This window comes from Talpa occidentalis, unplaced genomic scaffold (assembly GCF_014898055.3).
Source record: "Talpa occidentalis isolate TD23 unplaced genomic scaffold, MPIMG_talOcc4v2.1 talOcc4.10, whole genome shotgun sequence".
Classification (NCBI taxonomy): domain Eukaryota; kingdom Metazoa; phylum Chordata; class Mammalia; order Eulipotyphla; family Talpidae; genus Talpa; species Talpa occidentalis.
Window position 1 is genome coordinate 29,874,412 of NW_023600993.1, and position 13,743 is coordinate 29,888,154.

The following is a 13,743-nucleotide window of genomic DNA, read 5'->3' on the forward strand; positions in this document are numbered from 1 at the left end:
ATTAAAAATGTACAACTTACACAAAGAAAACTATAGATTTTTATTGAGTGATAACAGAACATTTGAAAAAAATGGAGTGGCAGCATGACATGTGGGATCTGGAGTCAGGAAAATTCGAGCACAAATGGTATATTCCTTGACAAAATAACCTCTCTGTAAATCAGTTTCCCCAATTTTAAAATAAAGAGGCGATAATTACACATTTCACAGGTGTGGTATAATGATTGAAGGCTTTGGTCCACTAGTTACTAAAAAATATCATAAAGCATAAAGTTGTAAGAATTACGTTTTTCAAAATCATACAGGAAAAAAAATAATGTAATAGAGGGAAACAATCACAAGTGTATTTAAGATGTGAACAAATAAAAAAGATGAAGAACAGCCTATACATTTAATGATATCCTTACCTAACTTCTTACACTACAGAGTCTCCAAATGAGTTGCTAAAATTTTTAGTAAGGGGGTAAACAATATTATACTACTAAATCCCTGTCAAAATAAATATATAACCCTGGGAAAAGAATTTGAACCTTTGGCAAAGGATCAATATCTTTATGTATAAATAGCTTTAACCAATAAAAAATTTATGAATGCTCCAGTTCAAAACATTACACAGACAAGCAAACAACTGTTAAAAGAACTTGAAACTACCTACAAGCAAATTTATAAGGTACCTGCACTAGTAGGCAATGAAATGAAAATTTAAGAATACAAATCCATTTTATTGCAAGGCAGACTAGCAAAGATGAAGATGGAAAGCAGCCAGTGTTGGCATGGCCAGGAGTAAATGGATAAATTTTAAATTTATGAAAATAAGTATTTCAGCTGGTAAAGATGTAAGTTTTTCCTCAAAAGCCTTAATGGTGTTTTCTTCTGGCACAGCTGCTATATCCCAAGAAATGTATCCCCAAAACTGATGAATAAATGAATTGTATGTCCAAGAGTGCTCATGACAGTATGGTTTTTAAGACAGAAACAAAACAAGAAACTATCTTAACATCCAGAACAGGAGATTTGGTAAGTAAATAATTGTAGAAAGACAGCACATACCCCTCATGCTGTTTTACCTTCTTTTGTGACCAGCATTAATAGTGCCCCTGGGAAGGGGAAGTGGTAGATGGAAAAGACACACCACCATTTCCACAGCCAGGTCTGACAAGGCCATGCAGCCTCTGTCTGGGTCTGCTGGGACACTGGCTCTGGAAATCAGCCTGAGATTGTGAAGAGGCCAAAAGCCCTTAGGAAACAGAGGGACGTAGCTGAGGCTCCTAGTCCACAGCTCCCTTGAGTTCACAGATAATAGCTAGCACCACCTTACCAGTCCTGTGAATGAAACATCTGGAAAGTTTATTCTCCAATCAAACTCAGACTTCTCCGACAAAAACAACCTTGTCCAAATGACAGATTTGTGAGTAAAATAAATTATTTAAGTCACTACATTTTGAAGTGGTTTGCTACACAGCTATGACAGATACATGAAATACAACTTTAGTATATAATGAGAAAGGAAAATTTTCCAGGCACATAAAAGTTTTATACAACAATAGTCACAATTTTAAAACACAGAAGTGTCTACTAATCAATGAGGAAGAGGCCTTCTGCTATGCAGCCATTACTAAGAACTGGCAAAGCTAAAATAATATAGCTATGATTTTGAAACAAACTAGAAAAACAGTAATAAATAGCAAAATAAAAAGGACTAAGTTGGAGATTTGTTTGTAACACAGTAACTGCACATCCTGCAAGGAGATATATTACAGACTACAATATTGGATCTAAGCCTACAAACATCTTATCCCCTAAATAAATTCTCATTTAGTCATTTCAGAAAAACTGAATAAACAGTACTGATTCCCTACAACTAATTGTGCAGGGCCCCATATTTAATCTGAAACACCACACCTCTAGAACAGTATTCATCTTACACTTGACAAGGGAAGATTACAGACCGCAGGCAAAAACTGAGTAGAAGAATGAATAATCAAAATCACCTTCAGAGAATCAAAATGACCTCAGGTCACTTCAGCTTGCTATCCAGTGTGTATTCAGCTTTGATTTAAATTCATCTTGCCATTCAACTCAACCCACCTAAATATAACAAGTGGAGGAAAAAAGCAAAATCTGTTTAGGTCTATGACCCAAACCACAGCAGGATGAATTTATGTCTAACATTCAAATGGTACTTGGCAATGATTTTGGAATAGGCATATTTATGTAACATAAAGATGATATCATGAAATATTCAAACTGCTAGGAATCTGTCCAAAATATACAAAGCTTTCATGGCAAAGTTGATATCTTTGTCAAAATTAAGCTAAAAACATCCCTTTAGAACATATCATCTAGACAAAGTTAAGATGAATTTAAAAATAACAAGGTAGAGATCTCCTACAAATCTCAAGAGGTAAAAATGATCTGCTTCAGGGGACTCCCCGGTGGCGCAGGGGTTGTGCGTTGTGAAGCTGCCCGCAGCCTCTGCAGCACCAGTTCGATCCCCGGCCCCCGGCGAGGGTCCCACATGGCACGCAGACCTCTCCTGCTGCCCAATGCTCCCCTCAGCAGTGTACTTCGTCAGTCTGCCTGTTCTGTTCCCCGCTCTGGCTCTGGTGAATTCTCTCACTCTCTCGAGCCTCTGACTGTACCCAGTGCTTGTATAAATAAATAAATAAATCTTTAAAAAAAAAAAAAAAAAAGGTGATCTGCTTCAATCAACTGTCACAGGGAAGAATCAGTGAGAACACCTGGCCATCAACTGATAACAGCCTCCAGGAAAACAATGAGAAATCCTGGGGCTCGCTGCCCTGACACAAATTTCCTATTTAATATTGATGAAAATGAAAAGTGCACTGATTGTATCTAAAAGTATTTCGGGATGACACTTTCCTAAAAGAAGGTTAACCATGCATCTAAGTAAAAAGTCTCATACAACACATTTATTAAGGTGGACAGATGCAATACAAACTCGTAAGAGTATGAACATGCATAAATTACCATATTTTAAATTGATTAGCAACCATTGAATCAACCTGTCTAGTGACTTCGTCAGGAACAAAACAACCTAGGTAGACTTAGCATTCAATTTTTTCAAAATTTTACATTTGAAATTTCACATAGCTCTTCCATAGTAATTCCAATACCTAATACCATCACTACAACCACCACACTCACAAAATAAACCTGAGAGAAAACTGTGGGCCTCCCAGGTGGCTCAGGGGTTAAAGTCTCAGCACTACCAAGCCTTTGCCAGGCAACACAGCATGAGTTCCATCCCTGGCCAGGGAGCTACCCACATGGCGCAGCAGACCTCTCCTGTCTCATCTACTGCTCCCTTCAGCAGTGTCTTTGGTCTGTCTGCCTGTTCTGCTCCCTGCTCTGTCTCTGGTGAATTCTCTCACCCTCCCACGCCTCTGACCTATACCCCAGTTCTTGTATAAATAAATAAAATCTTTATTTAAAAAAAAAGGGTCTCCCTGGTGGCACAAGGGATTAAGATGCAACTAATGAAGCTATCCACAGCCACTGCTGCACAAGTTCCATCCCCCAGCCGGGTTGTTGCACACATGGTGCAGCAGACCTCTCCTGGCTTGCCCACTGCTCCCCTCAGCAGTGTATTTCTGTCATCTGCCTGTTCTGCTCCCTGCTCTGTCTCTCGTGAATCCTCTCACCTCCCACACCTCTGGCCTGTACCCCAGTTCTTGTATAAATAAATAGTGAAATATACATAAAGTTTAAAAAAATTAAATTAAAAAAATAGCTTTTTATATTTTGAATTTCACGTGTATGTTATCCTACTATCTCTATCCCTTTGCAGTTTGTCTTTGTCATTCAAAATTTTATTTGTTAATACTTTCCAGTCCAGTTCATTCATTTTTACTTTTTGCTATATAATATTCCAACATGTGAATATATTTCAATTATATTGTTTAACCTCTTGGTAGTTGACACCTTATGACATTGCAAAAATGCTGACAAATACTTTTTACATGTTTTGGTGCATAGAATTACATTATAGAAATGTTTATTGCTATGCTATGTGCATCTTCAACTTGACTAAAGATTAGGAAATTATACCCCCAAGTAATTATATAATTTTACCCAGGAGAGTTTCCAATGGACCAAATCTTTGCTAATAATTCTTGCTATTAGACATACATTTTTGCCAATCTGAAGTATATTAAAGAATAAATTATTTTAACTTTCATTTTATTCATTAGCATTCAGTTTGACATCTTTTCCCTGAGAATAGCCACCATTCTAGTTCCTTCCTCTATGACTTCACTCTCCACATCCCATGTGCATTTTGACTTGCCTTTTCCTTTTTCTTTGTAGATTTTTCATATGCTGAATCCTAATCTTTAAAAAAATTTCCCTCCAATAAGATCACAAAGATGGAATCCTAAATATTCTTTTCAACTTTTTTCATATTTTAATCTATTATTTAAGGACGATCTGACATCTAAATATCTCACAAATGACTGAATAAAATAGGGTACATCCACACTATGAAGTACTGTTTTAAAAAAATGGCATGTGCTACTATTTATCTAAGAAGACAGAGACTAATGCAGCACTCATCAGAGGTCTTCTCAGGAGTCAGCTAAACATACTAACTTAAAAGACAATCACAGATGGCATTTTCTACCAGTCTGCTCAGGCACCAGAGCAGGTCAGTAAGCAGCATCAGGTTCCTGCTCCCGCAGGATCCTTGCAGCAGCCCAGGCTACAGCAGACACAGTGAGAGGAGAGCCACATCAGGTAGGTGTGGGAGACTCGCTGGCTTGAAGCATCATCTCCCCCAGGGATCAACATCTCCTGTAACAATCCCTAGACACAGTTTCCAGCGAGACAGGAATCACTGCATTCGGGGCAGCCCAAGGTGTTCCTACCAAGTATTTAATATCCTCCCAGCCCAGATACCATTTACCAATCAGGGATCATTTTTATCACAAACATGCTGCTGGCTAACAAAAATGACAGGTTGGTCTTATCAGGTTTCCAGAGATACACAGCTGGAAAGTTAACAGAAATACTCTCACACAGAGGAGGAAAGGGTTTTCTTAACTCTTTACCTATAAAAAATAAAGACATAGGTAGAAAAATAGAGACCAGAAGGTGGGAGGCAGGAAGATACAATGAGAATAATCAGTGTAACTAACACATCTATAAAATAAGTAATATATAATATTTCTACAGATGAGTCTAGAAAGATGAATATAAAGATTTATATGTGGATATAGGCACCAAGGGGCAGAGAGAGATAAATGGAGGAACACACAGTTGCTCACATTTGACATTTTTAAATACAAAATTTAAACAGGTATTTTAATAAAAATGTTTGTACTCAGTGGGTAAAGAAAGGAAAGGGGTGGGGGAAGTGGGGGGAATAAAGATGGAATCTGGAATTCCCTGAACTGATTAATAGACTTTGGAAACATGTAGACATTTTACATCATTATAAAACAAACCAAAGTTTTAAAAAGCAATTTCCCCAAAAGATAATAATACCTAAATATGTCAAGTGGATAGCTTAAATAAAAGAGGACTATTTGAAGAAAATTTGCAATGTATTTAACTGCACAGCTCTAGCTGGAAATACCTTAAATACTAAAGCAATTGTGAAAAAATCATTAGTGGATTTCAGAAATCATTAATATTAAATATGGAATACCAGTGTTATTCTGAAGGGGCAACCTGAGTATTCAAAAGAGTAGTATCTACACAGGAAACACATCAAAGTGTTGACTCTACGAGAAATATGAAAGTATCCAGGGGGCGGGAGGCAATGGATTATGGTGGAGAACTCTGAGTGCTTTGGTGGTGGGAGAGCTGCTGTGACTTCAGAATTGAGTCCACAAGAAGGGCTGAGAGGGTTAAAACCAATTAGGGAGGGGCCCAATGGTACAGAATAAAGAAACATGGGTGCTCTGGGATGGGTGGGGTGCGGTGATGCACCTCTGAGGAAGGATGAACCTATTCCCCTGAATCATATGCAGTAATGTAAACAATGTTCCCTCAAATAAATAAATGAAGAAGTAAGATTCTAAGAAAAAAATTAAGTTGGGAATAATTTTATATATATATATATATATATATATATACATTTAAAGAGAATTAAGAGACAAATCACTGATACATAGACCCTGATTTGATGCTGATTCAAATAAATGATCAGAAAATACTTATGAGACAGTCAAGGAAAGGTGAACTTTGAATATATGACTAAAATAAACGTATTATTTGGTGTTTAACAGTATTATGAATATATCTATTTTAAAAGAGTCCTTTTCCTTTCAGGATACATATAAAATAATTACAAATAATATGATGTCTAGGTTTTGCTTTAAAATAATTCAGAGGGAGAAATAGTATGGCCTACAAGTAAAATAGTAGCATAAATAAGACCAGATTAGCCATATACTGAAATCTGATGATGATAGGTATATGAGGGGTAATATAGTATTCTCTCAGTGTTTTTTAGATTTGAAGCTTCTTATTAAACACATGCACACACCTTGATAACCCAGGATGCTGCTCCATTACTCCTATAGGAGCCTCTGATTTTCACTTCATCTTCATTGTTAGCTTCTGGATATGTCTACTCATTTCTTGAAAATTTTTCTTTACAAGGACTATACAGTATTTCTAAGATTATATAGAGACCAGGATTACAGAGTATCTTATTTAGTCACATTGGTAGAAATACATACCTTTTCACATTCTGTTCCTGCTCTGTTCAGGTTTTCTAATTCTTCTCCTAGACATGCTAATGTCACAAGACAAAGCAAATTTTGTAATTGCCATGATATCTTAGCCAAAATAAGAAAGGAACAACTTTTAACCACATAGAAATAATTTACTATGGTTCTCTGAATTTGAAACAATAAAGATTAAGAAAGAAAACATAATTTACCATATGGCTTCTAGGTATTGTGACTGAATATATTAAAGACAGAAAAATAAATCAAAAGAGAAAAATCTCTTGTTCACAGACATTTAAGCACCTCAATTATGAAAAGGCTATCAATTCCCTGTATCTAACAATGATGCAAAAATATAATATAAAGTACCATCTACCAATGGTTTAAAAACTACACTGTTAAGGAAATGAGAGTTATGGTTTAAGACTTTTTGTTTCTCCCAATTTCTTAATCAGTGGGACATGCAGACCCCAGGATTTGTAACTGGAGAGTCTCCTGTTGCCACAGATGTGATTGCTCCCTTTTCATACCACAATATAAGGCTCTGACACTTGCTTTGGATAAAGGAATCTCCTGCCATTTAGCACACCTGTGGGCAAACAGATCCTTTAGAGAGGACAACACAAAATAAATCAGGTACCACTAATGTAAACAGCTGTTAGGTAATAATCATATAAGGACCCTGATACCCAAGTACCTAATGCAGGTAAGAGTGGGAACTGAAAAGTCCTCCAATACATCCACATCCACTCAAGAACATCAGCATGATTGAGAAGAGAGTAATATTACCAGACAGGTACTATTACTATGTTAAAGTTCATCTATGTTAAGATGAAAATCTGGCTACAGTTACATATTTCAGATGGAGAATCAGAGATACTCATGTTAACTGCAAATAACTACGAAGTATACTGAATGGTACTATTTAATATCATCCTAAAGTCTAGGATGATACTATACATCTAGGTTATACTATAAGAGAACTATAGCGTGACCATAAATGACTGCTGGTTCATTTAACTATCATTGTCTACCTTCTTAAGAATAATCTAGCATTCTTCATGCAGAGCCCTCTGAATGTGATAACACATGTTGGACATAATGATGAATGTAACAAGATGTCCACTGTATCAGACTAGAAACCAAAAATGAGAGGCTAGCAGTTTAAAGTAACACAAAATGAAAAATTATATATTTTTATGTTCTTGGACATTATTTAACGACATTCATGAAAACAGCAAGATAAATCGTTTATTAGTATGTGCATAAAATACATGGACACACAAAAGACTGAAAAGAGATAAAAGAACATGCTAATAGTAATTATCTCTGGAGAGTAAAATTACAGCTGATTCTGTTTTCCTCCTAGGGTCTTTTAAATTTTCTGTGGTAAGTAGCAATTTCTTTCACTTAAAAGGAATGGCATGAATCTCTTTTGGGGACTGAATTTCAACAAAAATGAACATCAAATGGTAACTTGTTTAATTAATAAAAAGTATACCCTTACATTTTGGAACCTCCCTGGTGGCCTAGGGGTTAAGTCTCAGCGCTATCACCGCTGTGGCCTGAGTTCCAACCCCAGCCAGGGAGCTGACCCACATGTGGTGCAGCAGACCTCTCCTGTCTGGCCACTGCTCCCCTCAGCAGTGAATTGCAGCAGATTCACTTGTTCTGCTCCCCACTGTCTCTGATGAATCTTCTCATCCTATCCCACCTCCCACCCCCACACCTCTGACCTACACCCCAGTTCTTCTACGCATAAATAAATAAATCATTTTTTAAAAAGTATAACCTTACATTTTAAGTGACAGTTTATTGTCTATTACTGAGCAGCCAGGAATAATTTTTATAATTATAGGACAAGAAGAACTTTTCCCTGTTCCTCCCACTAAGTAGAACTGTTATATACAAAGCAAACCTAAGGCTCTAAAGTGTGGAGGGAGAAGGCAGAATGGCTAAGGACCCCAGACTTGAGTATCAACACAGCAGTGAGCTCACTTGGTTTTATTTTCAACTGACATATCCTGGATTGGGTGCTGGGTAATCCAGGAGCCTAGAAACATCAACAGACAAACACAAATACACAACAAAAATCTGCTTTTAAAAGCCAAAGGACCAAGGGAGAAGCAGCCCAGGATGACAAAAATCTTTTAGACAGTAGTTATTTTTCTCCAGCCAAAAATCATGGAGACCACAGCCCAACCCTGACCTACAAAGGGCAAATGGGTAGCTAAAGTGCCACCCTTGCATGACATCCCAACACTATTTCCTGCCAGGGTAACATGAGAAAAGACCAGGTAGAGAGGTGAGATCTTCGTCCCAACCTGGTGATAAATGACAAGACCAGACTCCTCCCCCAACCACACTGTCACTAGAAATCACACAGGGTACCGGACTTCCACCCACATACAACAGCAAGAAGGTTCCCCCAACTCTGCCTGCCAGGATGGCATCAGAGAAGGAGTGGGAAGCCTGCAGTTCTACCTCCTTCCAATAGGAATGAGGCACCCACCCCTTCAGCCCAGTGTCAGTAGAAGCAGACCAGCCAATGGGACATCAGAGGCTTAGTGGAAAGCCTGGACTCACTCCCCATCCAGAAGTAAGGAGGGATTCTCCACACCCATGGAGTATCAAAAGAAATCCACTGGGGAACCAACATTTCCACCCCAACCTGAGAGGGAAGATAGCACCCTCCTTCCTCTGTCAGAGTCTTAAACATAAACCCAAAATGTTTAGTAGGTATAGCATTTGAGTTTTGCAAGATGAAAATGAAAAAGTTCTAAGATGTTTCAAGCAATGTAAATATATGTAACACTACAACTGTATACTTAGAAAATGGTTAAGATAGGAAGTTTTAAATTATGTGTTTTTTACAGTAAAAAATTCAAGCATGAATACTAATCAAAATCAAAAGATTATCCTTTAGGGCCTCCCCAGTGGTGCAGCAGTTGAACGCTGGGCTGCAAAGCTGCCTGCAGCCTCTGCAGCACTGGTTCGATCCCCAGCAGCCGGCAAGGGTCCCACATGGCGCGCAGACCTCTCCTGCTGCGCCCGCTGCTCCCCTCAGCAGTGTACTTCATCATCCTGCCTGTTCTGCTCCCTGCTCTGGCTCTGGTGAATTCTCCTACCCTCCCGCACTCTGACTGTACCCCAGTGCTTGTATAAATAAATAAATAAATCTTTAAAAAAAAAGATTATCCTTTAATACATTTAATTGTTCAATCATGGGTTTCTTTAAGATACATGAAGTACTACACATTATAAAACTATTACAAAATCATATTAATTAATAGATCTTATTTTACTACTTTGTGAAATGTCATGTTTGAAATTCAATCAATCCATGCCTGGTGCTGAGGGTGAAAAAAAAATTAACTGCTAAAACCCTCAGCCTCTCTTATCACAACTTACACAGTAAAACTACTCAAGTGGCACTTTTTCCAATATGATGATACCAGTTTTAATGACATGGAAAATTTAACAGCAAAAATTAGATACACAGACTGGTGGAAAAAATACTTTTTCCTAAGGCTAATCAGAGTAAAGGCAAGACGTGGTTTACTATTTTGACTTTCACAGATTAAGTTTACTGTGCAAACCTGAGAATTGTTCGGTTAATTAATGATATTTTAACTTTTTATTATAAAAACTAAAATTTAACACATTGCAGTCAATGTAGAACCAAAGTAAATGCTACATTTAAGTGATTCCGCAGAACCTTTTCAACTGTGTTACCTTCACCATGTTCTACAAAGCTCTCATTTGAAAGGCATTCCCCTCAAAAAAAGGATAATTGGTCCAATATGTTTTTTTTTAATATTTATTTATTTATTTATACAAGCACTGGGTACAGTCAGAAGCGCGGGAGGGTGAGAGAATTCACCAGAGCCAGAGCGGGGAACAGAACAGGCAGAAGGACCAAAGTACACTGCTGAGGGGAGCAGCAGGCGGCAGGAGAGGTCTGCGCACCATGTGGGACCTCGCTCGGCAGCTGGGGATGGAACCGGCGCTGCAGAGGCCGTGGGCAGCTTCGCAACCCAGCGCTCAACTGCTGCGCCACCGGGTAGGCCCGGTCCAATATGTTTTTTACATGCTGGACACAAATGAAGATTCACAACACTCATGAGTATAAGAAAAACTGAAATAGTCTCTAACTTTCCCTCACTACTTTCCAAACACACATATCCATAGTCCATTTTTTTAACATGTTAATACCTCACTGAACACTAACATCCTAGGACAGAGCTTCTCAAACCATAAAGTTCATACAAATTCTATACAACTCTCATAAAAAGGCAGATTCTGAGGCAGCAGGTCTGGGGTCAGGCCTGAGACTCTGCATTTCCAACACTAGCCCAGGTGATGCCAATGCTCTGGTCAAAGATGATTCTTGAGCAGGAGCCAAAGAAGACAGAGAAAGGTTGCTATAGAAACCTTTTACAACTGTACAGTTTTGTGAGTTCAATTTAATATTTATAAAATCTACTGCATGGAAAACAAGGGAATCTGAAAGGATTAAAAGGAGACTAAGTTAAAAATAGGATTAAGGGGGCTCAGCTCTAAAGGTGATTTGTATTAGTAGAGTATTCAGGCAAGAAAAAGAATAAAAATGAGTGAGAGGAAACTGAGAATATAAAGGACCTCTCCCGTAGGCAGTCAACGGATACAGCAAAAGAAAAGGAGGCATAAGAAATACTAGCAAATAAGAACTCATAAATTATCTAATTCCATTACTAAAACAGGACAGAGAGAGTCTTTCGCTGGATTTCTATTTTAATCACTAAAACACACTTATAACATCTTCAGATGAATGGCATGTAGTACAGCAGTTTGGCAAAGTTCAAAAAGGCCCCTTGAGATGAAAAACAAATTCTGCAGAGATATTACTTGTTAAACCACTAAAATTGCAGGAGAAAACGGCTTTCAAAATAGAGTAACAGGTGAAGTCTAACCTTTTCTTGGATTAGTCTCTGGAGATGAATCCCACAGGACAGCATGGCACTGAATAAGGTCAACATGTACTGCTGAACTTTGCAGATGGCAGAGGCCAGGGAGTTTATCACCGAGTTCAGTCCCACCTTCTCAATGACATTCTGGAAGGCGGTAGGAGAATGGCGAGTGATTCTACACAAGGCCTGCAGAGACAGAAGAGCCACCCATTAGACAGCACCATGTGCATCAGCCAGGCCCAGAGATAACACGTGCTCTGTATACAAAGGCTGGGAAGGTCCTTACCTTGATACTTCATTACTTATTTTGGCATAAGATAGCTGGAAAATTTCACATTTAAAAATAAAACAATGACTTAGCTGCCAATAAAAACCAAATTTGTTTTAAAATACTAGAGACTCTTGACAATTATCGTATCAATTATGATGAGTTAACTAAAGTGATAGACTTATTCATACATCTACATAGCAACTTCCCTTTAAGTAATAAAAAAAGATCAGTAAGCATCTTCTTTGTGAAGACACTGTAGGAAATTGTTTCAACATCACTTATTATCAGGGAAATGCAAATCAAAACTACAATGAGATACCACCTCACACCTATAAGAATGGCCCAAGTCAAAGACAACAAATGGTGAGAATGTGGAGAAAAAGGAGACCTTGTACACTGTGAGTGGGAAGGTAGACCGATCCAGGCCCTGTGGAAAACAGGATGGTGGTTTCTCAGAATATTAAATATAGAGCTACCATATGAATCAGCAATTCTACTCCTAGGTATCTACCCCAAGAATACAAAATCACTAATTCAAAGGCACACATGCACACCTATGCTCATTGCAGCACTATTTACAATAATCAAGCTATGGAAAATTGTAAATGCTCATCAACAGAGTAGTGGATTAAGAAGACGTCATATATACACATGATGGAATACTACTCAGCTCTAAAAAAAAAAATTGAACTCTCGCCATTTGATACAACATGAATGGAAGTGGAGGGTATCATGCTAAGTGAAGTAAATCAGAAAGAAAGAGACACATGTCAGATGGCCAACAGGCACATAAAGACCAGATGGCTTCACTCACATATGGAACATAGAGAAACAAAACCAAAAAAAAAAAAAAAAAAAAAAAACCACAAAGGAACTGACGAATAACTAAACCAAATAAACCCTAGAAATACTGCAGAACTGAGGCTACTAGAAAGGGAGGGAGACTGTACAAAGAGCACCCAGACCTTGATTTCTAAATACCAAGTTCTTCTTGGAGAAATAATTGATTCCAGGGTTGACATAGAGAAAGTGAACAAATAGTATAGCATTTTCCATGATGTCAGAAAGTAAAGTATAGAAATAATGACAGAAACAGGTCCAAAGGACGTAGAAGCCAGCTTGAAGGGATCCTGCTGGCAAAATCTAGGACTATTAGAGCATCCAAACAGTAAGTGGTAGTAGTATCACATTCAATTCATTGAATGAAATAGGCAAATTTGGATAATTCCACGGATGTCTTCATTTTCTTTTGTGAAGTATGGAGGAAAGTCATTTACTGAGGATGCAAAAGAAAATGGGAGGTGAGGGGCTTAACCAAAGAAGACAGGTATACGAAAGTGCACACAGGCCAAGTGCAAGCATGAGCAGACTGAGAAATACATCAGGTTGCCACAGAATGTTGAGAGTCCAAATGAGATTGGTAATGAAAATGAGTATTTAAATAAATCTTATGAGAAGGGGTTGTATTTGTTCAACAGAGTATTAAATTGATACAACCATGTTAACACATCTTCATACATAATTATCCTCTAGACTAAGTTATTATAACCATGTGAGCAAAGTAGTAGACAACCAATCAAAATACAAAAACTACAAAACCACAGATGCTTGAACATTAAAATAAATTCATTTGAACCACATGATAAGCCCATTCACATTAAAAGCTCACTAAGGGAGCAAACAGCAAAAGAAAGGGAACACTAAAAATATACCAACCAAATCTTGTTCCCAGTCCAGTTTTCCATGTTAATGAGCTACAAGGCCCTACTGGAATTACCTCACCGTCCCAAGGTTTTCCAGTCCCACTTTTGAAAACTCTGCTTTA

General features: G+C 37.9%; 1 protein-coding gene across 4 annotated transcripts in view; it reads right to left on the reverse strand.

The window, feature by feature from the left end:
- ULK4 (unc-51 like kinase 4) overlaps nt 1–13,743 on the reverse strand; it is a 378,716-nt gene that overhangs the window by 288,009 nt on the left and 76,964 nt on the right. For all 4 annotated transcript variants that reach the window (XM_037526793.2, XM_054693291.1, XM_037526797.2 and 1 more), the window contains one exon: nt 11,651–11,833. In XM_037526793.2, coding sequence (XP_037382690.1) covers nt 11,651–11,833 — 183 coding nt within the window. The remainder of the gene's footprint in view (nt 1–11,650; nt 11,834–13,743) is intronic.